Here is a 27,292-nt window from a genome sequence, read left to right on the forward strand (position 1 = left end):
AAGTTTATATATGTGTGCAACTGAGCCCTTAAGTGTTGAAAATTACCTATGGTCTTACTCATCCACTGACATTCAGATAATATATTTGGCATGCAAAAGTTGTGAATCCAAATTATGCTCAAATACAAGTGGGGAATATTTATCCATCTTTTTTTCTGATGTATTATCTGTTTCAATTGCATGTCTGGACTCAAACCCCATAAAGAAGGGACCAAAATTTACATGGCACTCTTGAGTATGATGGCGGCTGTATTTGGAGTTTTGATTAAACTGCGCTACATGTGTGATTATTACTTGTAAACAGATGATTAGATATTAATTAGACAATAAGTGATTGTAAAGCACTTAGAAAATAAAAGTGTTTATAAATACCACCAAGTAATAGCAACAATCATTCTTTATTGACTACACAGCTGCTAATGTCAATAAGAATGATTTATTCCAGCTAACGGCAACTTTAATTTATGCAAAAAACCCACCATCATATTTGTTTTGCTACAGCAAAACAAAATATATCATATATACAACTGATTTTATCATTATTTAAATAAATACATCTTGTTTTGATTTTAAAAAATCTCTCTTTTAAGACCTTCTTACACACAGGTGCAATGACTGGTGTCCTTGAGTGCTAAGAATATTGGAGCTGGGTCTGGCGCAGTGGCTCACGCCTGTAATACCAGAGTTTTGGAAGGCTGAGGTGGGGGGATCACTTGAGGTCAGGAGTTCGAGACCCGTCTCTACTAAAAATACAAAAATTAGCTGGGTGTGGTGCCACACGCCTGTAATCCCAGCTACGCGGGAGGCTGAGGCAGGAGAACTGCTTAAACCGGAAGGCAGAGGTTGCAGTGAGCCGAGATCATGCCACTGCACTCCAGCCTGGGAGACAGAGCAAGACTCTGTCTCAAAAAAAAAAAAAAAAAAGAAAAAGAAAAAGAAAAAAAAAGAATATTGGAGCTCCTTACTGTTCATCTCTCCAACCAGTTACAAATATATATGCAAGACGTAAAATGACCTTTTGTTAGCTGTATTTTCATGTATGCAATAGGTTTGTCATGTTGGGTCTGTGCACCTTCTCCCTAGCTCCTTAAAACTGCGCTTACATTCAAATTTTGGTCACGTTGATGAGTGAAGGTCAATTCTTTTTTGGTTATTATAGAAGTTAGAAAAAGAAGAAAATAAATTTTAATAATAAAACAAAACACTTTCTTCCTATCTTCTTGATTACTTCCCAACCTCCACAAAAATAGATTTTGAAACCCTGGCTATTTTCATGTCTCACCATTATTTTTTTTCCCCAATGGGCTTTTTTGTTTTGGAGATGGAGTTTCACTCTTGTTGCCCAGGCTGGAGGGCAATGACGCGATCTTGGCTTACTGTAGCCTCCGCCTCCCGGGTTCAAGCAATTCTCCTGCCTCAGCGTCCCGAGTAGCTGGGATTACAGGCACCTGCCACCATGTCCGGCTATTTTTTTTTTTTTATTTTTAGTAGAGATGGGATTTCGCCATGTTGGACAGGCTTGTCTGGAACTCCTGGCCTCAGGTGATCCACCTGTCTTGGCCTCCCACTAATGGCCTTTATAGGTCATAAGCCTGTATCAGCTATGCTCTTGACCCACTGGTAAGCCTGGCAATGCAACTGTGTTTTGTTTTGTTTTTGACACAGGGTCTCACTCCGTCACCCAGGCTGGAGTACAATGGCACAATCTTGGCTCACTGCAACCTCTGCCTCCCAGATTCAAGTGATTCTCCTGCCTCAGCCTCCTGAGTAGCCACCTGGGATTACAGGTGTCCGCCACCACACCCGGCTAATTTTTGTATTTTTAGTGGAGACAGGATTTCACCATGTTGACGAGGCTGGTTTTGAACTCCTGACCTCAGGTGATCCGCCCACCTTGGCCTCCCAAATTGTTGGGATTACAGGCGTGAGCCACTGCACTTGGCCGCAACTGTGTTTATTTTTCTTGTCGTTAGTAAATTCAAGCATCTAAAATGAGTCCAGATCCACAGTTGCACACATATGAAATGAACTGAATGAATAAAAGTGAAGAATGCTTCATGTACACGAATTGAATAGAAAAGGGGTTAAGAGGTTATATTAGATGATGAGAGCTGCATCAGTTAGCTCAGCAGGCTTGTTAATAAAGCAAATCTAACTACTGTGTATCACACAATGAGGCAGTGTAGTTTGGTGGAAAAGAGTGTTGAACTTTGATTCAAGAGACTTGGATTCAAGTGATACTTCTACCACTTCTGCTTACTATGTGACCGTGGTCAAATCACTTAACTGCTCTGAATTTGTTCATTCATTTGAAATTTTTCAGTATTAAAGCATGTCAGTCTCAGAGTGCTATTATAAGTCAATGTGTAAAAGCACCAAGAGAGGGGTGAAACGCTTTCTACTGAAAAATGTTTTCACTACTATAATTTTCCTGGAATGGGTGGAAAGGATTTATGTATGGATTTCATTACTTAGTATGGTACAGTCTTTTCCTAGACTATTAGGCCCAGACCTTAAGCCATATGTGGATTAAGGTGGGGAAGTGGCTCAAAACAGAGACATAAAAGTAGCAAAATTCCATAGGAGGTAATACCGCTTTCTGGGAAATCTGAAATTCTTCTGTCATCTCTACCCTGTGTTTTCCATCTCTCTTCCTCCCTTCCTTCTTCATGATACATTTCTTTCTTTCTCTCTCTCTCTCTTTTTTTTTTTTTTTTTGAGACAGGGTCTTACTCTGTTGCCCAGGTTGGAGTGCACTGGCGCAATCTCGGCTCACTGCAACCTCTGCCTACCAGGTTCAAGCAAACCTGCCTCAGCCCTCAGAGCAGCTGGGACTACAGGTACATGCCACCATGCCTGGCTCATGTTTCTGTATTTTTAGTAGAGACCAGGTTTTGCCATGTCACCCAGTCTAGTCTCGAACTCCTGGATAGCTGAACAGCTGGATAGCTCTAGCTATCCACCTGCCTCGGCCTCCGGAAGTGCTAGGATTACAGGTGTGAGTCACGCCACCCAGCCATAAATTTCTTGTTTGTTAAATCTGAGGCAGTGAGAAGAAAATGAATAAAAAAAGGAAACGTGGGCTGCACGTGGTGGCTCATGCCTGTAATCTCAGCACTTTGGGAGGCTGAGGCAGGAGGATCACAAGTTCAGGAGTTCGAGACCAGCCTGGCCAATATGGTGAAACCCCCGTCTCTACTAATAATACAAAAAAATTAGCCGGGTGCAGTGGCGCATGCCTGTAATCCCAGCTACTCGGGAGGCTGAGGCAGGAGAATTGCTTGAACCCGGGAGGCAGAGATTTTAGTGAGCCGAGATTGCACCACACTGCACTCCAGCCTGGGCGACAGAGTGAGACTTTGTCTAAAAAAGAAAAGAAAAGAAAAGAAAAGGACAGAAAGAAACATGGAAGAAATAGTAGAGTCAGGCCTGGCCATGGTGGCTCATTCCTATAATCCCAGCACTTTGGGAGGCTGAGGCGGGCAGATCATTTGAGGTCAAGAGTTTGAGACCAGCCTGGCCAATATGGTAACATGGTGAAACCCCGTCTCTACTAAAAATACAAAAAAACTGTCTGGGCGTGGTGGCATGTGCCTGCAATCCCAGCTACTCCGGAGGCTGAGGCAGGAGAATCGCTTGAACCCGGGAGATAGAAGTTGCAGTAAGCCAACATGATCACACTCTACACTCCAGCCTGGGTGACAGAGTGAGGCCCTGTCTCAAAAGCAAACAAACAAAACAAAACAAAAAACAACTTTATGGTGGGCACCCCTTAATGGTATCTTGAGACCTTTTGAGATGCCCCAGAAGCCGGCTCTGCAAGAAAAATTCAAGTTCAAGTAGTTTATTTGGGAGACGATCTATCCCAGGAAATACTCACAGGAGCATGGGTAAGTGAAACAAGGAAAGGAAGGCAGTCGATAAAGGGTGCCCTGTGGCAAGTGGAACTTAATCCCACTGGAGGACTCTGGGAGTTAGTATAGAACATGCAATTCAGAGTTATTTCACTTGAGGGCTGAGGGAACTAGGGTATGTATACTTTGACTTCTATCAGTCATTGGTTGAAAGCTCTTAGGGATATGGGCTGTTAATTTTCTGGCCCTTTAGTTCTGACTCAGTGGTGGTTTTGGGAGGGCAGGGCTTTCTAAAGGCCAGATAAAGCCCCGAGGCAGAGAGATGCAGGTGCTGGCAGTTGACAGTGGGTCAGGTGTTGACTATGGTAACATCATAGTCATTATGGTAAGGCCTGAGGGGATTTCGGCAGGGTTCAGACAGTCTGCTTGAAAGAGATTATTTTATTAGGTTGGTGCCAAAGTAATTGTGGTTTTGTCATTATTTTCAATGGCAAGAACTGCATTTACTTTTGCACCAACCTGATAGTTCTTCTTTGCATATCTTTGAAAATAATGTTTTTTTTTTCTTTTTTTTCTGTTTTTGAGATGGAGTCTCCTCTGTCGTTCAGGCTGGAGTGCAGTGGTGTAATGTCAGCTTACTGACACCTCCGCCTCCTGGGTTCAAGCGATTCTCCTGCCTCAGTCTCCCTAGTAGCTGGGATTACAGGCATGTGCCACCACGCCCGGCTAATTTTCTGTATTTTTAATAGAGATGGGGTTTCATCATGTTGGCCAGGCTGGTCTTGAACTCCTGACCTCAAATGATCTGCCCGCCTCAGCCTCCCAAAGTGCTGAGATTACAGGCATGAGCTACTGTGCCCGGCCAAAAATAATGTTTTCAACAATTTGATGATGTTTATGTGAGGACTGCTTATAGGAAGGTAGATGTCATTTGTAGGTGTCTTCCAAGCTGAAGTTAAGGTCTCTATGGCTTGGCTTCCTCATCTGCAAAGTGGGGTAACTATATCTATCTGATTGGGTGTTGTCGGGGCTACAGGTAGGCTATGATAAGCATTAGGTTGGTGCAAAAATAATTGCGGTTTTTGTCATTTTTTTTTATTTATTTATTTATTTTTTCTGAGACGGAGTTTTGCTCTTGTCACCCAGGCTGGAGTGCAACGGTGTGGTCTCTGCTCACTGCAACCTCCGCCTCCTGGGTTCAAGTGATTCTCCCACCTCAGCCTCCCTGGTAGCTGGGATTACAGGCGCCCACCAACACGCCTGGCTAATTTTTGTATTTTTACTAGAGAAGGGATTTCGTTATGTTGGCCAAGCTGGTCTTGAACTCCTGACCTCAGGTGATCCGCCCGCCTCGGCCTCCCAAAATATTGAGATTATAGGCATGAGCCACCGTGCATGGCCTGTCATTACTTTTAATGGTAAAAACTGCAATTACTTTTGCACCAACCTAATACCTAGCATAGTGCTAAAGACATAAGAGGTACTCAATAAACAGTAGAAATAATCATGATAGTCCTTGTTAGGGACAGCACTGATCTGACAAGTTCTCACAGAAGGCATACCCTTCTTGTTGAGGTCACGAGACTCAGAAGCCCTGTCCCTAAACATTCTCTGGGACTTTTCTGAACAGCCTGCCTCCAACACATTTCCTCTACCTCTGCCAACTGGAGATAGGACTTTAGGACTTTGCTCCAGCTTTGTTCCTCAGTTTCAGCTTTCTTGTTTCCTCTCACTGAGGTCTGTGCATCTTTCTATTTGCTCATGACCTAACCACGACTGTCTCACCCCAACCCTAATACCCAGCTCTTGATGTCTTTGGGGAGGAGAGTAATGTTCATTGTTTTTTTCTAATTATAAGACTAATATAGGGTTGGTGCAGTGCCTCATGCCTGTAATCTCAGCACTTTGGGAGGCCAAGGCAGGCAGATCGCTTGAGCTCAGGAGTTCAAGACTAGCCTGGGCAACATGGCGAAACACCGTCTCTACAAAAAATTAGCCAGGCGTGGTTGCACATCCTGTAGTCCCAGCTACCAGGAAGACTGAGGTGGGAGGATCACCTGAGCCTGTGAGGTCGAGGCTGCTGTGATTATGCCACTGCACTTCAGTCTGAGCGACAGAGTGAGGCCCTGTCTCAAAAAAATACATATATATATATATGTTCATTTTTGAATATATATATATTTTGAGATGGTGTCTCGCTCTGTCGCCCCGGCTGGAGTGCAATGGCGTGATCTCCACTCACTGCAACCTCTGCCTTCCAGGTTCAAGCAATTCTCCTGCCTCAGCCTCCTGAGTAGCTGGGACTACAGGCGCCCGCCACCACGCCCAGCTAATTTTTATATTTTTAATAGAGACAGGGTTTCACCATGTTGGCCAGGATGGTCTTGATCTCTTGACCTCATGATCCACCCACCTCGCCCTCCCAAAGTGCTGGGATTACAGGCGTGAGCCACCACGCCTGGCCTTGAATATTTGTCATAGGCAGAAATTTTTTTTTAAAAGTAAAACAAAAATCTTCCATAACCCCACAGTTTAAAGATTTCACTTTTAGCATCTTGATATATTTCCTTGCAATGCTTTTTTCTGTGCATGTACGTATCACATAATTGGGCTCATGTTTTTGGAATCACATTTTGCAGCCTGCTTTTCTAACACTATAATGCTAACATGTGCCCATAACATTAGAATGTCTTCAAAAACATGACTCTTAGTGAGTGTACAATACTATATTATATGGACTTATTTTAACAATTCCAACTATTGCTGTAAGTTGTATCTTTTTTGCCTTTTATAAATAATTCTGCATTAAGCATCTTTGTACATAATTATTTGTGTGCTTCTCTATTTCTTTTGGGATAAATTACCAAGCGGAATCCCTAGGTCAAAGGGTATGAATATTCTAAATGCTGTTAGCATATACTGACAAATATCCTCTATGGAATTTCTAATGAAGTTAACACATGCATAGATTTTGTGCAATCATTACCATAATCAAGATACATAACGATTCTTGGCCGACCACGGTGGCTCACGTCTGTAATCCTAGCACTTTGGGAGGCCGAGGCAGGTGAATCGCTTGAGGCCAGAAGTTCCAGATCAGCCTGGGTGACACAGTGAAACCCTGTCTCTACCAAAAATACAGAAAGATTAGACAGAAGTGGTGGCACACACCTGTGGTCCCAGATACTTGGGAGGCTCAGTGAGAGGATCACTTGAGCCTGGGAGGCAGAGGTTGCAGTGAGCTGAGATTGCACCACTGCATTCCAGCCTGGGCAACAGAGTAAGATCCTGTCTCAAAAAAAAAAAAAAAAACCTACATAATAATTCCATTACCCCAATAAACTCTCTCCTGCTATCCCTTCATAGTCATCCCCTTCATAACCCTTATGGAATATTTAGCTCTGTAGTGTGGAATTAACTGATCATTCTTAGCTAATTGTCTTGATAGCATTACAATGCCCCCAAGTTAAAATAACCCATTCAAGTATTACGAAGAAGTATTTCTGAGTCAGGTTGCAGCAGCTACCAGGACTGGTCTCCGAAGTGGGTGGATCTGATAAGGACTCCTCTCAGAGTGGTGCCTGACAGAGTCTATTTCTGCCGTTAAGACTGCAAGACATGCTGAGATTCAATCACAGGACTGTGGAGAAAGGAGCAGGAAGAAGCCAGGACTAGGCTGGAGTAGGACTAGTGGGAATGGAATTAGTTATAGAGCTTACCCTCAGGGCAGTTAGAAGTCTAAATTGCAAAGTTCAAGGACTTGGGATGAGTAAGTTGTCAGGTGTGACTTGGACCTAGCACAAAGTGGCACTGAAAGCTAAGGATTTGATGTGGGTAACACAATGAAGATATCCTAGGCAGAGGCAGTATCTTGGTTCAGTGGGACAGAGGAGGATTAGGAGGAGAGGAAGGTGAGGAAGGGAGACAGAAAATATTGGGAGTCTAAAGGAATGGTCTAGACTCTTGGACAAGAGTTCACAAGGACCCAGCTAGACATCAGAACTCTGTGAAATGGGCAGGTGAACAGGTGAACCTCTCATTCTGGAGAGAGAATTAGGTGACCAATTAGGAACCAAGGGGTAGCTCAGTGGCCCAGAATACAGTGGTGGTTAGGTGCTTTCCAATGTGAACAGTGACTCTAAGGCAGTGGTTTATAAACTTTAGCATAGGTCAGAATGCCTCCCAAACCAGGAGGTTTTGATTCAGTAGGTCTGGGGTGGGGATCCAGAATTTCTGACAAGTAACCAGGGCTGCTGCCGCTACTTCTCAGAGAAGCACACTTTGAGAGCCACTGCTCAAAGGCAAAAATACATATATTGAGTTTAGAATAAACATGTCATTTGCACGTCACCCAGTACATGTAGGAAAAGGTCTCCTAAATGTAATACAGGGCTTGACTCTTCCAGGTGATGAGCTGGTAGAGCTAAACCTGCTGCTGGAAGTGTTTTGTGCTTCCAGGAGGGCAAATAGGGTAGGAAGCAACTGGCCCCTTTTAGATAACCCAAGCGTCAGTGGAATTCTCACATCACTGGAGTTCTGTCCTGTATAGGTCATAATACTCTTAAGTGATGTTATTCTGACTTAAAGGGCCAGCATCTAAAACTGTCAAGTTGTAATTCTCTGCTACAGAATCCATTTTCTTCTTCTTTTAGGGCTAGCCCTCTTTGCTTATTGAGGAGTAATAAAAATAATGTCCCCTTATATTAGCATAGCACGTTCCAATTCAAAAAGTGCAATGACATAATATCTCTTTTGATCTCCTTTCTGTGATGGAAGCAAGCCGGGTATTTGTATCCCATCCTTTGGGCTACTGATTCTCAAAGTATAGTTCCCAGACCTGCAGCATTAAGAACACCCAGAAACTCTCTAGAAAAGCAAATTCTGACCCCACCCCAGACTTACTGAATCAGGTCTGGGGTCTGACAGGGGGCCAATAATTCGCATTTCTAACAAGTTCCCTGGTGATGCTGATGTTGGTGCTGCTGGTCCCAGACCACACTTGGATGAAAACCACTGCTATAGATAAAAATGAAAGATGTAGAAGCCCAGGGACTTGTCCTAAGAGGACTCCTGCCTAGATCCTTTTCTTACTACACCTGCTGCATCCCTGGTCCCTACGCACCCGCCCCCACCTCCAGCCCCCACCCTTCGAAAAAAAAAATCCTTCAAATCCCAGCTGCATTATTTTAGAATTTTGTGAATGTGAATACCTGTAAAATGAGGAAAACAATAGGATCTACCTCTTTGGGTTCTTACAAAGATTAAACAAGAAGTAGGTAAAGTACTTAGCACCGTGCTTGTGCTTAATAAATGCCAGCGATCATCATGATTTTTTATTAATATTGAAAGTGACAATTCACAATGAATACCTTGGTAAGTTCTTTGGGTGTGTGTCTTCAGAATGCTCCTCTTAAAATGTGAATGTCCCTAGATAATGTAGACATTAAAGCACCTGATCGTTAACATTCCATCTCTGATTGCCATGAGCATTTGGCTCAGGGCAGGATACTTAGGAAATGGGATCCACGACAAGTACGTAGGAGCCAAGAGATAATAGAGCAGTGCATGGAACAGTGTATTGAAAGGCACACAACAGCAAGACTTCTTGAGGAAACTTTGAATAGCTGGGGACGGGGAAGAGTGGCTGACAGAGGAAGCAACTGGGAAGGGCAGCCAGGAGTAGGAGACAGACTGTTAAAGACAATCTACCTCCTTCAAAGTTCCCCTTAGGGCAACCCCAGGGGAGGGCTCCAGGGCTACACCAAGCCACAAGGGGATCTGCCAGGGTTCGCGTTGCATGAAGTCCAGGGGGTGAACACTCAGGTGCCCATAGTGAATGCCCGGAGGGGCCCCCCACTGGCAATTGGCACAATGAATTTGGGCCCAAAAGTGGCTTTGTCTTCAGGGTGACTCCTATTTGGCAAATATCCTGACTATGGCACATCATGCACTAGCTCATCCCAGGGACACGGTCCTTTATTAGTGGAGGTCTGCTATGTTGTTTCTCAAGGCGCCCTAGGCCCCTCAGGAAGCGGTTTTATGTTATCTGGGTGGCGCAGCCCGGGTCCCGTGCCCAGAGAGGACGGAGACCTTTGCAACTGAATTAAACAGAAGAAACAAAAGCAGTAAGTTCGGGCCCGTGGGTACGGCGGGCCAGCCAATGGGGCCCGGCCGCTCCCCGGCGGAGTGGTACTATGATGACAGTAGCCAACCAGCGCGCTCTATGCAAATGAGCTACTGTATCCCGCACCAGCCGCTTCAGTGTCGTCTGGTTGTTATAGTGATAAACTGAGGCCTTGCCTCTTGGTTTCTGACAGAGAGAGAGAGAAAGGGGCGGGGTGGGGGGGTAACCTCTTTACTTTCCCTAGGGAAGACAGAAAGAAGGGGAGAAGAAGCGGGGGATGGGTGGAGGGTGGCGGGGAGAAAAATACGTGACAAAGAAAACATTCTCTGCCTGGGAGGAGACTCTCTGAGGGTGTAGAGCTAGAGGGAGCATTCACTGGCCATGCCAGTAGTTACCACTGATGCTGAGTCAGAAACAGGTATCCCAAAATCCCTTTCCAATGAGCCTCCCTCAGAAACCATGGAGGAAATAGAGCACACATGCCCACAGCCTCGACTGGTAAGTAAAGACAAAGGATGGAAATGTATGCGTGGCTATGGCATAAAAGAGTTCCTTATGCGCCCGCAGCCAGCGAGGAAAACGATGCCTAGAGGATTTTCATGTAAATGAGAAGAGCGCTACCGCCTAATCCTTCTCAGCTGTTTATACTTAGCTTCTATACCGGGCGCTGCTCTCAGTTTACAAAGCGTTATTGTATTGGCTGGGTAGGAAACGGGCTGCTTGGGATATGCTGTGTTTTTGTGCTTCGGGAGGAGGGGAGGGCCTTTTTCCTTTTAGGTGTGTTCTTATCTGAAGGTAAAAAAATCCTACAGTGCAATTTTAAAATGGTATTATCTTCACCAAGCTCGGGACGAGTCCCTTGTTAAGTTTTAAATTCTAGCTAAGGAATGATTCGTTCCTCAACTGATTTTGGTGCCTAATGCCAATTTGGGGGAAAAAAATGGAAACGACATGGAAGCAAAACTTCCCCATCCGTTTGAAAATGTTCAAAATAAATAAATAAATACATAGGAGTCCCTCAATGATTTACTTAGAAATAATACGCATTTAAAATGAATTGTAAAACATTTCCAGAGTGTGCTGTGAGGGTTTCTCTTCAAGTAGTGGAAACCTGGGGACACTACATTTATTTAGAAAGGGGCTGCATGCCTTTAAGAATGAAAGTGTGGAAACGGGGTACTGAGAGCGTCCTTCCGCCTCCGTAACTGCACCGTAACTGCTCTCCCAAATTTGGTCGTTTCTCTACCACTGGTCATGATCTTTTAGGTAGATGTGAAACTTCGTTCCCAACCACCGCAGCATGTGTCCTCAAGGAATCAAACACCCGCATGGGTGGTGGGTTTTCTGTGGTCCGAAGTCTTGTGGAACTTGGGGAGACCTCTCTTTGAGCCCCCCAATCCAAAAGACACACTAAAGCTATCCTTTCCTTTAGCGATTTCTGTCAAGTTAAAAGGTGGAATATTTTGATTGGCTGTGGAGTTTGACCCTGGGAAGAGTTTTTTAAAAAAGGATTTTGTGATGTAGCATTTTCTCTGAACCTGCAAAATTAGGGCTCACAGTTGAGAAGGCCAACCCATCATAAAACGGTTATTTCTTAATACGAGTTAATAAGGGTTCAAAGGAGGCTTAGAACAACTTCCTAAAAAGCACAAATACAGAGGAAGTTATATTAGAGCCCTGTGGCCTTTTTTTCCCCTATGCTTCTATTTTTAAAAATATTTTCTCTTAGGACAGTTTAATAGTAACTGTGCCCTAACACTTTAGCTACTTACTGAATGACATACACAATGTAGTGTCTATGTTCTCATGAGACACAAACCATCTCAATAAGTTTGTTACTAAGGGATTCCTTTGAGTCACTAAACAACTCATGGGTTTAGCATAAAGAAAAATGACCACTGAAAGCATATTACAAGATCATCATATGCACATATACATATATACACATAAATACAGAGAGAGAGAGACTCACTCTGTTGTCCAGGCTGGCCTCAAACTTGAACTCCTGGACTCAAGTGATCCTCCTGCCTCAGCCTCCCAAGTACCTGGGATTACAGGCTTGTGCCACAGCACTATATATATATGTGTGTGTGTGTGTGTGTGTGTGTGTGTGTGCCCATGCTCACCCAAAAATGTATTTTTTAAAGTAACCGCAATCTTCAAATTTGCATCACATACCTTCCTGACAGAGGTAAAGGGCAGAGGAGAGAAAGGCAGCATCCAGCTCCAGTTTGTGCATCATTTCAGTCTCTTTTGTCTACTACTTTTCCTTCCATTTTTACCTCTTAGCTATGCTGCTTCTTGGTTGCTTCTGCCTGAGGGAGATGGGCAGAGAAAATTAAGGGAAAGAAGAAAGTTCAAGTTCCTTTTTTTTTTTTTTTTTTTTTTTTTTTTAAGATGGAGTCTCACTCTGCCCTCCAGGCTAGAGTACAGTGGCCCGATCTTGGCTCACCACAACCTCCACCTCCCAGGTTCAAGCGATTCTCCTGCCTCAGCCTCCTGAGTAGCTGGGATTACAGGTGGGCACCATCATGCCTGGCTAATTTTTTTGTAGTTTTGGTATAGACGGGGTTTTGCCATGTTGGCCAGGCTGGTCTCGAACTCCTGCCCTCAGGTGATCCACCCACCTTGGCCTCCCAAAGTATTAGGATTACAGGTGTGAGCCACTGCGCCTGGCCAAGTTACTTTCCACTTTCACTTGTGACAGCTTATTCCAGGTGGTAACTCACAAGAACCATGCTAAGCTGGCAATGTGCTCTACAGCCTCACCTCCCACCCATTGTAGAAATAAGGAAACTGAGGTTCAGAGAGAGTAAGTGACTTGCCCAAGGGTCACACTGCTTTGAAGGGGGGAGAGCTAGGATTTGAACCCAGAGCTCTACACCTGAAAAGTGGAAGATCTTTCTTCTATAACATACTCGTGAGATACATTCCCTTCCCATCTTTTTGGCAGTTCTGGTTTTGTGTGTTTGTGTGCGTGTGTGTGTGTGTATCATACACATGCATAGGTATGATAGGGATGTACAGAAGTTGAACTGTTGAAGCACCTGCTTTGATTTACTTATGATACAAAATTTTCCATGTTGTTCATCATTATCACGGGCTACTGAAATTTGACTGTTTAAGTAGGGGCTTGCAACCAATTTATAAAACACTACTAAAATTTTTAAAGTCCCTTCTCTTATAAGCTAACTTTGATCACTGTAGGATTATATTCTAAATTTAGATTTATACTTCATAGCCTAACTTTACTTTGCTAATGATCTTACTTTAATAATGAAGGCACATGCTAACTACTTAATAAAAAAGTTTGTTGATGAAGAGAGTGAGCAGCAAGTGAAAACATGAAACTAACGTTTCTTTCTGGTTTTTAGTAGTTTCTGTTGATCTTGTAGCTTTGCTAGTGTCTTCATATTTCAAATTGTATAAATTCTGCATTTCTCCCAGCACCCAGGCATATAGCTCCAAATTGCATGTGGGTCACTGACACCACAGCCATCATCAGAGTGTGGCTACTGAGTTGCTTAACTACGGAAAGTGTATGAAATGTTTGCAGGGGGCCTGTTTAGGATTGAAGCTCCACACTTGGATTCTCCTTCAGAGGTCAGACTCCTTCTCCCAGTTGCTGAAATGAAGTGGGGAGCTGGCATACGTGACTGAATAAACAGGACTTTAAAGCAGTCTATATTTTAGATCCCTGTAAGTAACAAATTGATAATAATATTGTGGATATGATTGAATTATATTTCAGGGGGAAGTTTTTCTGACAGGAATACTTGTAGTTTCTCTACCTGCCTTATTCTTCATTAGAGGAACATATAAGAAAGGAGACGATTAAATAGAATGCAATAACTCTGATAAAGAAATTAGAAAAGAAATAACAAAAACATTACCTAGGTTTTATGATAGAGCCTGTATTTTACGAATATAATCTTACTACCCTTACCATTTTACCATGGTGCTCTTATTTGAGATGCTTCTGAGAACTCTTTACATAGTTACAATGTTTACTCTTGATTCTTGACTTGTTTTCAGTTCTTTACTATTTTCCTGATTAAACACGATGCAAGGTGACTCATAAGCTTGACTGTCAAGATGAGAAACTGAGTGACCTTGGGTGATATGATGTAATAGCCCTTCTTGGAAACTAACTCCTGAGATACAAGGACTCCTCTGAGCAAGGACTGTGTCCTCATATCTTCCCAGCCCTCAGATTATGCCTAGAAAGATCCTCTGGGCTCATCAGGTGTCCTAGAAGCCCTTTCTAACAAGGCCCAGGCACCCTGAAAGTTGTCTGCTTGAGGATTTGGTTAATGACCTTGGTCAAGTTCTTCTAGAGGTGCATTCTGTTGTCAGAAGGAATTGTAATTCTAGCCTGCAATAGTCACTTCCATGAAGATGGATATACTATGGATCAACTGAGAAGGCCTTGGAAATAAAAAAGGCTGGTTCAATATGCCACGTTAGCAGGAGGAGTTCATTTCGGGTTTTACTTCAAAGCGGAGCAGTGCCAAGAGACTGCTGTCTTGCAGAAGGTTCATTATGTCAGTTTGGAGGTAGCATGCTCATCTGCTAGTGTTCAGAAATATGATCAGATTTCCAGAGACATCAATGGCTTCCTTTGCTAATATTGCCATCTATTTAGCCACCCAGAACAGCATACATTTTAAAGTGAAACACTCTTAATGCACAATATTGGTGAAAATAAATAAACACGAGCTTCCTTGGGCATTTACTGTGGTCAACTGGAATTCTGCCTAAGGTTATTATTAGATATCTTCCTGCTGGTCTCTATCCAAATGCAACATCCATGTCTTGCAAATTGATACTAGTCAGGTGTATTTAGCATGGAATCAATCAATTAGTTTCTTTGATTGTTTTAGGTTTGTTCTCTCACTACCCCTCCAACCCCCATTTGCCTAATGCTAAACCCTTATGGAAGAAATAAATCTAAATCAAATATGATAGGTAGTTTCTGTGTTTTATTTTGATGATTTAGCATATAGAAATCAGAAGAGTGCATGTATATCTCCTCAATCAGGCAGTGAGGAAGATTTAAAGTATTTAGCAATGCAGAGCTTTGGAAGATAACTGAGAGAAAACTGAGTCTCCTACCAATCCTTACCAACCCCTACCATCTCCCTTACCCATGGGATCCACAGTCAGCCGGGTAGTTAACCACTTCCAGACACAGCAATGTACCAGGTGCTGTGGAGAGAAATAAAAGAAGTGAATCCAAAGCCCTTGCCCCTAAAGGGGCATTTCCATTTAATAGAAGGTAGTAGTTTGGTTTGTGGACGCATGCCAGGATGCTGAAATCCCTTAAGAGAGCTTTTTTGTAAGTTTGACTTTAACATATTAGACTTTCTTAAAAGCTGTATTTTATCCATTGAGCAAAAGTACTTCCCGGCAGGGAGGACTCTGTTAACCCAATCCCAAAGTTAAGACAAGTCCCTGCATTTGAATAAAAGGTTTCACTTGCTGACCCCAAAACATATTTTGGGACATGGAAAGGATCAATCTATTTTTGAGTGGATCTTAAGCCCCCATTGTGGGTGGCACATACTGGCCTAGAACACTAAAACAGCTCTGCCCAGTAGAAATACAGCATAAGCCACATGTGTAATTGAAAATTTTCAAGTGGCCACAGTTTTAAAAGTTAAAAAAAGGTGAAATTAATTTTGTATCCAAAATATTATCATGTCAGCATGCAATATAAAAATTATTAGTGAGATCTTACATTATGTTCTTCATACTAAGTCTGAAATCCAATGTGTATATTGTATTTGCAACACATCTCAATTTGGACTAGCTAATTTCAAGTGCTCAATGGCTACATGTGGCTTTACAGGGAGCTTAGACACTTACCCAGCCCTGTTAGGATCAGTTCTGAGGACCTACAGTGATAAATAGTTTTCACATTGCACAGTTCACATATACATATATGTAGTCATAACTAAAACCGAATATCACTTTTCCTTACTTCATGTTTTGCACTCTTATACTTTCTATGCTATCCTTTCTTATTCTATTTCAGTTAAGAGACTATTGCAGTAATCTAGATGAGAGTTAATAAGTTTGAAGTTATAGAAGGACAGTGGGAAAGGAGAGAACTAGATACATATGGGAAACACTAAGGAGGCAAATGCCCCAGGATTTGATAACTAAGTCTGAGCATGGGGCAGGTTCAATGAAAGATCAAGGGACCAGGCGCAGTGGCTCATGCCTGTAATCCCAACATTTTGGGAGGTGAGGCAGGCAGATCACTTGAGGTCAGGAGTTCGAGACCAGCTTGGCCAACATGGCAAAAACCCGTCTCTACTAAAAATACAAAAATTAGCTGGGCGTGGTAGTGTGCTCCTGTAATCCCAGCTACTCGGGAGGCTGAGGCAGGAGAATCGCTTGAACCCGGGAGGCAGAGGTTGCAGTGAGCTGAGATCGTGCCACTGCACTCCAGCCGGGGCGACAGAGCGAGACTCCATCTCCAAAAAAAAAAAAAAAAAAAAAAAAAAAGATCAAGGAAGGCACAGTTGGTTTTCTGGCTCCAGCTAGTGAGTGTCATCACTGAGATGGGTGCACCAGGGAAGTAGAGTTTGTGAGAATTATGTCTGAGGTTCCATGGAGACTTCCACTTGGAGATGTCTAGTTCATGTTTGGTTGGGGAATTCAGGAGAGAGTTCTGAGCTGGAGATATAGATCTGGGAAATAGCATGGAGGAGATGTGAAATTGAGGCAGTGAAATGGATGACAGTGAAATTGAGTTAGTTTCTGGACTGAGAAGGAAGTGAATGGAAATGGTTACCTAGGAAGAGTGCCTCAGGATAATCCCACTACAGGGCTAATTCTAGAAAGTAACTGACCCTGAGCCATCGTATCAGGTTCTTAGAGGGGGAAAATAGAGGAGCTGTAATTAAAGCTATTAGACTCTTCCTTCTATTCATCTGTCTCTACATGAAATCTGGTTAAGCTAATCTACTTCATCCCAGAATCTTCCCAGGTTGGAACCCTGAGGAAGACTACTTAAAGGGACAATAGAAGAAGGATCATGAAAAGAAGACAGAGGAGTATTTCTCAAATAGCTGGGAGATCAAGGGACCAAGGGCAGTGTAAGTTTCATGGAAGGAATGTCCAATAGAACCAAATGCAGTAGAGAGATCAAATGAGATAAGAAGGAAAAATTTCCTTTGGATTTAGAAAGAAGAGATCAATGATGATGTTTCAGTGAAGTGGTGGGAGCGGAGGCTAGATGGCATTAGATTGAGGAGCCTCTAGGTGGTAGAGAAGTGGAAGCTTGACTGAGCGAGGAAGCAGATAGAATGTGTAGTACCCAGAGGTGGACAAATCAGGGCTTAGGTTTACTAGAGACTAGGTTTTCCCCTTTCTTCTTTTGTAACTTTCATCTTCCCTCCCTTCATCTTTTTTTCCTTTTATTTTTCATTCCTTTCATCCACCCAAGATGTCGAATCTTTTGGTTGGCTCATTCTTTTAAGATGATAGCAACTTGTGCCTAAATATAAATGGGAAAGAGCCAGTGGGAGAGGGAAAGGGTGACGGTGATGGGGACAACTGATGAAGGGAATGTCTCTTAGGCTGGACAGGTTGGACTCCAGTGCACAAGTGGAAGGATTGGCTTCAGGGAGAAAAAAAGACACCTCTCCCACTGTGGTGGTGAGGAAGCTGGCAAGGATGGTTTGGGTAAGAATAAGTTATAAGAGGAAGGGTACTGAAAGTTGAAGGCCTCTCCATCTGATAGCCTTTGTTTTTCATCTGTGAAGGTGGAAGCAAAATCATGGTGGCTTATTTCTGGCTAGTGCAGAAGTATAATTCTGGGATATCCTGGGTAGTTGAGTCCAGCCCCAGGATATGTCCTCTCCTGAGGCCTCCAGGCTGTGGGTAGGGAGAAGTGGAAAGGCTGGGATGGTTCCTGATGAGGGCAAATGGATCTGCTTCCTTGTGGCCTCTGGGGCTCCACACCAATGCCCATCAAGCCAAATCTAGATCTGGCCAGGGAGAGCTAAACTAGCCCACAGTGAAAGGACAGGGGACTGGCAAGACAAATATGCTGAAGCTTGGTCTCGACTTGCTGGAGCCCATAGTCTTGTTCCAGTGTCAGTTTTGCCATTGAATAATTGTGTGCACTTAAGCAAATCACTTTCCTCTCTGGATTCCATTCTGTCCCCCACAATGGATTGGATAGATCCTTAGACTGTGATTCTAGCTTTCATTGCCTTGGGACTTGGTCTACTGCAGTATGTTCTGTTTGAGCTCATGCTCCTATCAAAAGTCTGGGCTACCCCATTCCTTATCCCCTGTTGCTTTTATCCATTTGGGGTAAAAATAGGTTGCATGATCTTATGGTAAGACACACTGACTAAATATGAATAACAAATGTTCATAAGCACTTTGAAATTTTACATTGATGTTGTACAAACCACTTCAGCTGTCTTCTGTTTTATTCTTCAGATGCTTCCTCAGAAAGGTTGAATGTATTCCAAATAATATATGGAATGTTCTATTCATTGTTTAGAGAAACCTGTGTTGAATATCTTCTTAATGTGAACAGTAGCCCCCTAATTTATCTATTTCATACTACAGAAGTTTGAAACATTGGACCTTCTTTGAGGCATGGCATGGCAGTATGGGCTTGAACTATAGGGGCTTTTTTTTTTTTTTTTTTTTTTTTTGAGACAGAGTCTTGCTCTGTCGCCCAGGCTGGAGTGCAGTGGCCAGATCTCGGCTCACTGCAAGCTCCACCTTCCAGGTTTACGCCATTCTCCTGCCTCAGCCTCCTGAATAGCTAGGACTACAGGCACCCGCCACCTTGCCCAGCTAGTTTTTTTGTATTTTTTTAAGTAGAGACGGGGTTTCACCGTGTTAGCCAGGATGGTCTCGATCTCCTGACCTCGTGATCCGCCCATCTCGGCCTCCCAAACTGCTGGGATTACAGGCTTGATATAGGGGGCTTTCTTAACCAATGCTATCCATCTAAGTTTGCTACTTAGGGTTCAAGTCCAGCAATGGGTTAGGCCGTAGTACCAAAACTCTTGCATCTTTAGCTGGTGCCCCACACAAAGCATCTTAGTGACCCTAAGGGAAATAAATGCAGGAAAAGAGTTACTCCATCAGATCACTGGGGGGAAGAATGAAAAGGAAAAAAGCAAGGAAGGTAGAAACAAACTAAGTCATTGCAAGCTAGGCCTATTTTCTTCCAATAATCTCCCAGGTAACAGCCTCTACCTTGCTAGGATCTGATTACCCGTTGCTGGCCTCAGACCATAGCATTATTGTTTTAACATTCCTACCTTCCTCTTTATCCCAGCATGAACCGGGTTGTATGGGAGGCTGGGAAGCTGACCTTGCTTGGGGATAAAGAGACAGTTTAGCACTCAACGATCTTGAAGTCAAACTTGAAAACACAGTGATTAGAAAATAAAGCAGTGAGCCCTGGTAGTGTGCGCCTGTGTAATAATGTGCAGGGCCACACAGGGCTAGCCTTTTGAGCAGAATTCATTTTCATATAATCTCCTCCCTCCCGCCAAAGTCTTTGACTTGGTGTTTTTGTTTTCTACTCGATAATTCATGCATGCTGAACCTGACATCAGTGTAAAAGGACGCTGAGGGTTATTTAAACTGTCATTTAAGAAAAATAACAACAACGATAATAGGTTAATAGAAACATCATGAATGATGTGTACAGCCTATTGCCAACCAAATGATGTTGAAAGCCTATTCCTGGTACATGCAGGCTTCTGTGTTTCATCTCTAGTGTGCCTAATATTGACTGTAGGCACAGTCACATAATAATAACTTCTATTGTACCTCCAAATTGTTTAGTTATAAGGTAATTGTTCTATATGGGATTCGAGGCTAGTGGTCTCACTCCTTTTTCTCCATGGGCAAGTCAGGGAATTGAACAACCATTCATAGTGCACACTGTATTGGGCACTGTGTTGAATGCTCTATATGTATTATCTCATTTAATCAGGCTGCAGAACCATGAAATGAGCATTACTATTCCTCATGTTATAAGTAAGGAAATAAAGAATCAAGTAATTTCCCAAAGATCCAAATACGTGTGTGTGTGTGTGTGTGTGTGTATAATTTTTTTTTTAATTTTTTTTATTTTTAGATGGAGTCTTGCTCTGTCACCCAGGCTGGGTGCAGTGGCATGATCTCAGCTCACTGCAACCTCTGCCTCCCAGGTTCAAGCGATTCTTCTGCCTCAGCCTCCCCAGTAGCTGGGATTATAGGTGCACACCACCACGCCTGACTGATTTTTGTATTTTTTTTTTAGTAGAGACGAGGTTTTACCATGTTGGCCAGGATGGTCTAGAACTCCTGACCTCAAGTGACCCTCCCGCTTCGGCCTCCCAAAGTGCTGTGATTACGGGTGTGAGCCACTGTGCCCAGCCCCAAAGATCAAATATTAACTGATTCAGCTGGGAGTTAAAATTAGGTTTATCTGACTTCTAAAGCCCCTATTTCCATGACACATAGTTCTCAAACTTCAGTGAGCAGAGAATTGCCTGCTCAAGCTTCCAGGTGATTCGGAAGCAAGATGTGCCTAGATGCACTTTGAGAGATGCTTTATTTAGCCCTCCCAGTCATATCTTCTGTATTTGGGAACAGGAGTAGAAATAAATCAGATATCTATGTTCTTTGTAGTAAAACTAGAAATTCAATGTGAATATTTTGACCCAGCAGTTCCATTCCTAAGAAATTTGCACATATGGCCACCAAAAAAGCTAGTATTAGGATGTTCTTAGCAGTGTTATTAGTAATAACCCCAAACTGGAAATGACCCAAATGCCCAGCAGAAGCAGAATGGATAAAAAAATTGTGGTACACTCACACAATTTAATGCTGGATAGCAGTGAGATTGAAGAATCTACAACCACCTGCAGGAATATGGATGAATCTCACAAATGTCACATTGAATGAAAGAAGCCAGATACAAAATAATATGTACCACATGATTTCATTTCTATAAAATATAAAATAAAAAAGGCAAAGCTCATCTTTGATGTTAGAAATCAGTGTAGTGGCAGGAGCATGGATAGACACTGGAAGTGTTAGGTTACTTGATGTGTGGCTGTGTATACTTAGCTTGTGAAAGTCCATTGAGCTGCACTTAGGATATGTGTACTTTTCTTTTCTTTTTCTTTTTCTTTTTTTTTTTTTTTTGGAGACGGAGTCTCGCTCTGTCACCCAGGCTGGAGTGCAGTGGTGCGATCTCGGCTGACTGCAACCTCCGCCTCCCAGTTTCAAGCGATTCTCCTGCCTCAGCCTCCTGAGTAGCTGGGATTACAGGCGTGTGCAACCACACCCAGCTAATTTTCATATTTTTAGTATAGACCAGGTTTCACCATGTTGGCCAGGCTGGTCTTGAACTCCTGACCTCAGGTGATCCACCTGCCTCGGCCTCCCAAAGTGCTGGAATTACAGGCATGAGTCACCATGCCCAGCCGATATGTGTACTTTTCTGTATGTCTATTATTCTTTAGTACAAAGTTTAAAAATGTTATTATTCACAATAATGAAGAAAGGGAAACTCTACAACGTATTTCCCATTTCCAAATAATTCTGGTGATCTAATAAACTCTAAGGAATGGCACCAGATCCTTCTTACAATTATAGCTCTTGGCTACTTTAACAGAGCTTCAAAGTGCTCAGGCCTTCCAGGGGCCAGTATATCCAGCCCCACAGAGAGCCTAGGTGAGCCCTTGAACAAAACACCTTATGCCTAGGACCACTCCAGCCCTAGTCAGGTAATCCGTGAATTAAAATTAAAATCCATGGCCCCCAATTGTGTACTATGCCTGGCCTCACAGTCAGACAGGCTGTGGGCTGAGGAAATGGATGGAATTGGTTAGGTAGCAAGAGTACCTCAGAATAATTCTGCTACAGGGTGAATTCTAGAAAATAGCTGACCCAGAGCCTTTGCAGCAGGGTTTGGGAGGGTGAAAAATAGAAGAGGTGTAATTAAAGCTTTTAGAATCCTCCCTTTATCTGCCTATTGCTATAGGAAATCCGGATAAATTAATCTACTTTACCCCACAATCTTCCAGGATGGAACCCTGAGGATCAACATTTAGAGATCCAATAGACAAAGAGACAGGAAAAGAAGACAGAGAGTACTTCTCAAATAGGGGGGAGATCAGAGGTCCAAGGGTAAAGCAATCACCTTACTGGTAGTTACACAGTTTTCTTGTAAAATATTGTTTTTGTTAAAGAAATCATCCACTTTGCAGAAAATATCATCTTTGGAACATCTTTCCTTTAGTGACTCAGAAAAAAAAGGTTTTATTATTGAAATAGAATCTAGCAAATACCTCAAGCTGAGACATGTTAGAAATATCTGTACTTCTATCCAAGTGTATTACAAACCTCCCACACTGCATAATTTGTTCTAATGCTTGTTTCTTTCAATCTTCAACAATGTTTTCTATATGTCTTCTAAATATATTTGCTGACAAAGGAATGCATTTTAGTTTGACATCAGTTTTTTTTCCTACACATTAGAGCAGCTAGTTTTACTGTAGCATGAAGAACAGATGATTTTGCAATGGTATGAGACTTTTGTTTTTTTCTCTGTTGAATTATGGAAACTCAAAAAGGCTTCTAAACATTTATCATTACATGTAACAGTATTTTGTGACATACTGGATTGAGTATCACATGACTCGCAACATTGAAACATTAAACATGAAAAAATCATAGAGGTTTGTCTTCATGTTCTGGGTGCTTCATTTTAAAATATGTTAATTACAATAACTTCATACCATCATTAGCTAATATCCAAGGTGATATTTAATGTTATGGTAGCAGATATTTCTAATGGTCTTCTGTGAGATAATTTTCAATTCAACTATCTTCTTGTCAGATCAGATTGGGTTGTCGTTGTTCGTACCTGATAATATGGTGGCTGCTGAACTTATGCAGGGAGTAGAAGGGTCAGCTCTGCCATTTTCTTGTTGTTCACTTGTGCTTGCATTATCTTTGCTTTCCTATTTCATTGCAGGAAATGTTTTTCTTGTTGTTGTTGTTTGTTTGTTTTTGAGATGGAGTCTCACTCTGTCGCCAGCCTAGAGTGCAGTGGCGTGATCCTGGCTCAGTGCAACCTCTGCCTCCCGGGTTCAAGTGATTCTCTTGCCTCAGCCTCCCAAGTAGCTGGGACTACAGGCGTGCACCACCACGCCCGGCTAATTTTTGTATTTTTAGTAGAGATGGGGTTTCACCACGTTGGTCAGGCTGGTCTCGAACTCCTGACCTCGTGATCCACCTGCCTCAGCCTCTCAAAGTGCTGGGATTACAGGCGTGAGCCACCGCGCACGGCCTGCAGGAAATATTTTAAGCCACCTGCTGATTTATGTGCATTGGTTTAGTTAAAACTAGATAATATAATCCACAAATACCTTTATCTAGGCTCAGGTGAACTGCGGTATATTGCAATAAGCTGAAAGCAAATGAAAAAATGTCAGGTGATGCAGGGTACCCAACTTTCACGTTCCCTTTAGGATACCTCATGTATTTGATGTTGACAGAGATGGGGCGCCAGTGTAAGCCCGTATATTAGAATTAGAAGGCCAGGCATCATGGCTCATGCCTGTAATTCCAACACTTTGGGACGCTGAGGTGGAAGGATCACTTGAGCCTAGGAGTTCCAGACCATCCTGGGCAACATAGTAAGACATTATCTCTACAAATGGTTTTTTTAATTAGATGAGCGTGGTGATATGTGCCTGTAGTCATAGGAGGCTGACGCAAGAGGATCCCTCGTGCTTAGGAGTTGGAGGGCATGGTGAGTGGTGATTGTGCCACCGTGCTCCAACTTGGGTGACAGAGTGAGATCCTGTCTCAAAACAAGCAAACAAAAATGGATATTTTTCTTGGTTTTTGTAAAACTTTTTTTCTAATTTTTTGACATGAAAAATAAATACAGTAAGTCCTCACATAACATTATCAAGTGGTTCTTGGGAACTGTGACTTTAAGCAGAATGATATAGAATGAAACCAGTTTTATCACAGGCTAATTTATGTAAACAAGAGTTAAGTTCCTATGGCATATCTCTGGCCACAAAAACATCACCAAACTTCTTTTTAAAATTTTTTATTGATATATATATTGAGACGGAGCCTTGCTCCGTTGTCCAGGCTGGAGTGCAATGGTGTGATCTCGGCTCACTGCAACCTCCATCTCCTGGGTTCAAGCGATTCTCTCACTTCAGTCTCCGGAGTAGCTGGGACTACAGGTGCATGCAACCATGCCCAGCTAATTTTTGTATTCTTTAGTAGAGACGGGGTTCACCATATTGGCCGGGCTGGTCTCGAACTCCTGACCTCAAGTGGCCTGCCCACCTTGGTCTCCCAAAGTGCTGGGATTACAGACGTGAGCCACTGCACCCGGCCTGATTACATTATATTTCTACATACTTATGGGGTACATGTGAAATTTTGTTACATGCATAGAATGTGTAATGATCAAGCCAGGGTATTTAGGGTGTCCATCACCTTGAGTATTTATCATTTCTATGTATTGAGAACATTTCAAATCTTCTAGCTTTTTTTTTTTTTTTTGAGACAGTCTTGCCCTGTTGCCCAGACTGGAGTGCAGTGGTGCGATCTTGGCTCAGTGCAACCTCCCAGGTTCAAGCGATTCTCTTGCAGCCTCCCAGGTTCAAGCGATTCTCTTGCCTCAGCCTCCTGAGTAGCTGGGATTATAGGCATGCACCACCATGTCCAGTTAATTTTTGTATTTTTAGTAGAGACAGGGTTTCACCATGTTGATCAGGCTCGTCTCGAACTCCTGACCTCAGGTGATCCACCCACCTTGGCCTCCCAAAGTGCTGGGATTACAGGCGTGAGCCACCATGCCCGGTCACTTTTCAAGCTATTTTGAAATATGTAATACATTGTTGTTAACTATAATCATCCTACTCAGCTATCAAATGTTAGAACTTATTCCTTCTATCTAACTGTATGTTTGTACCCAGTAACCAACCTCTCTTCATCCCAACCCCGCTCACCGACACACCCTTCCCAGCCACTATCTCAATGATAGTGGTATCTATCATTCCACTCTCTACCTCCATATGATCAACTTGTTTAGCTCCCACTTATGAGTGAGAACATGCAATATTTGTCTTTCTGTACCTGGCTTAAGTGGCTCTGAAAAGAGCCTTTGGTTTTTGAAAGTAGAAGTTGTTCATTTGGAGCTGGTGTACTTGGTGAGGGCCTTGGTGTTGTCAGACACAGTGTGCTTGGCCATCTCCCTAGGCAGCAGGCACAAGCTGTATGGATCTCCCTGGAGGTGATTGTCGAGTACTTGTAATGCATCAAGAATGATGCACTTGAAGATATTGACAAATGAGTTCATGATGCCCATGGCGTTCGATGAGATACCAGAATTGAGATGGACCTGCTTCAGTACCTTGTAAATGTAAATAGAGTAGCTTTCCTTGTGGCTATGCTTGTGATTCTTGCCATCCTTCTTCTGGCTCTTGGTCACACCGCCTTCTTGGCACCCTTCTTTGGAGCAGGAACAGACTTGGCTGATTCAGGCATGTCACCACAAATCAATAACTGTACTGAGAAAGAAGCCACTTCAACACCACCACACTTCTAAATAAAGACCAAAACACTCCTAGTATCATTCAACATTGAAATACATGTGAGCTGTGTATACATTTAAGAAAGACTAATAAAAACAAGATAATTATTTACCAACTTATTCCAGTTCAGGGTAGTGGGTGACTGGGACCTGTCCTGGCACTGCAGGGCACCTGGTGGGAACCAGACCTGGACAGGACACCATCCCATCGCAGGGCACACTCACACACACACCACACTCATAACACTGTGACAATTTTTTTTTTTTTTTTTTTTTTTTTTTTTTTTTTTTTAGACAGAGTATTGCTCTGTCACCGAGGCTGGAGTGCAGTGGTGCAATCTTGGCTCACTGCAACCTCCCCCTCCCGGGTTCAGGCAATTCTCCTGCCTCAGCCTCCTGAGTAGCTGGGATTACAGGCATGTGCCACTGTGCCCAGCTAATTTTTGTATTTTTAGTAAAGACGGGGTTTCACCATGTTGGCCAGGCTGGCCTCAAACTCCTGACCTCAGGTGATCCGCCCGCCTCGGCCTCCCGTAGTGCTGGAGTTACAGGCGTGAGCCCCTGCGCCCAGCCCACACTGGGACAATTTAAAGACATTAATTAACCTGATGTGTACATCTTTGGGATGTGGGAGGAAACCAGAGTACCCCGAGAAAACCTACACAGATATGGGGAGAATGTGAAAATGCTTCACAGACAGTGGCTCTGACCCGGAACCAAATTTTTTTTTTCCTCATCCACGTTATAACGAAAGGACATTGAACAAGATAGCGTTATTCAAGGATCTGAAGTATAAACACAAGTGTTGCTGTCTAATGGATTGTCTTGCCCATCCCACATTAGAAAACATTGGTCTAGGCATTCTAAATCTTACCCTTGGATCCAACCATCAGGGAGAAAAAACTGTATTTTCAGGGTGCACGTTCGTTTGGCCCCTTGAAGAAAATGCTTTCCTGAACTACTTTTTGGTGCTGGGGTTCTGCCTTGCTTGGAAAGTACTATGGAGACAAATATAAAAAAAAAAACAGGACTTTCTGGCCAGGCGCGGTGGCTCATGCCTGTAATCCCAGCACTTTGGGAGGCCGAGGCAGGTGGATCACGAGGTCAGGAGATCGAGACCATCCTGGCTAACATGGTGAAACCCCATCTCTACTAAAAGTACAAAAAATTAGCCGGGTGTGGTGGTGGGCGCTGTAGTCCCAGCTACTCGGGAGGCTGAGGCAGGAGAATAGCGTGAACCCAGGATGCGGAGCTTGCAGTGAGCTGAGATCGTGCCACTGCACTCCAGCCTGGGCAACAGTGCAAGACTCCATCTCAAATACAAACAAAAAAACCAGGACTTTCTCTACTAGGGGGCTGTTGTTGAATGTGTCAGTACCGATGTCACTACAGCACCACGTAGCATGCCCTTTAAGGTGGCACCACGGGAGGAATTTCTCTCAGAACTCAGCATCAGGAAAATGCTATGCTTTTTCCTCAATAGCTATTTTGCTTGGTGCTTAAGGACAATATTAACTTTGTTTTCCTTTTTGCTGTGACTGCTGGGAGCTTAAAGCCATTTTTGTAGTCTTACCTTTTTGAAATATAGAGGACTATGATATGCATTTCTTTGGGCTCATTTCACCCCTGACCTTTAAAAAACAAACATATTTTGGCTGGGCACTGTGGTTCACACCTGTAATCCCAGCACTTTGGGAGGCCGAA

General features: G+C 43.1%; 1 protein-coding gene across 3 annotated transcripts in view; it reads left to right on the forward strand.

The window, feature by feature from the left end:
* Window positions 1-27,292, forward strand: part of PCYT1B (phosphate cytidylyltransferase 1B, choline) — a 115,502-nt gene that overhangs the window by 15,627 nt on the left and 72,583 nt on the right. The window contains exon 1 of one of the 3 annotated variants that reach the window (XM_007991321.3): window positions 10,115-10,476. The exons of 1 other annotated variant lie outside the window; for it this stretch is intronic. In XM_007991321.3, the coding sequence (XP_007989512.1) occupies window positions 10,360-10,476 (117 nt within the window). In that variant the 5' untranslated portion in view covers window positions 10,115-10,359. Of the gene's footprint in view, window positions 1-10,114; window positions 10,477-27,292 lie in introns of those variants that run through there. One more of the 3 variants, XM_007991317.3, reaches the window with a different exon arrangement.

This window comes from Chlorocebus sabaeus, chromosome X (genome assembly GCF_047675955.1).
Source record: "Chlorocebus sabaeus isolate Y175 chromosome X, mChlSab1.0.hap1, whole genome shotgun sequence".
NCBI lineage: Eukaryota > Metazoa > Chordata > Mammalia > Primates > Cercopithecidae > Chlorocebus > Chlorocebus sabaeus.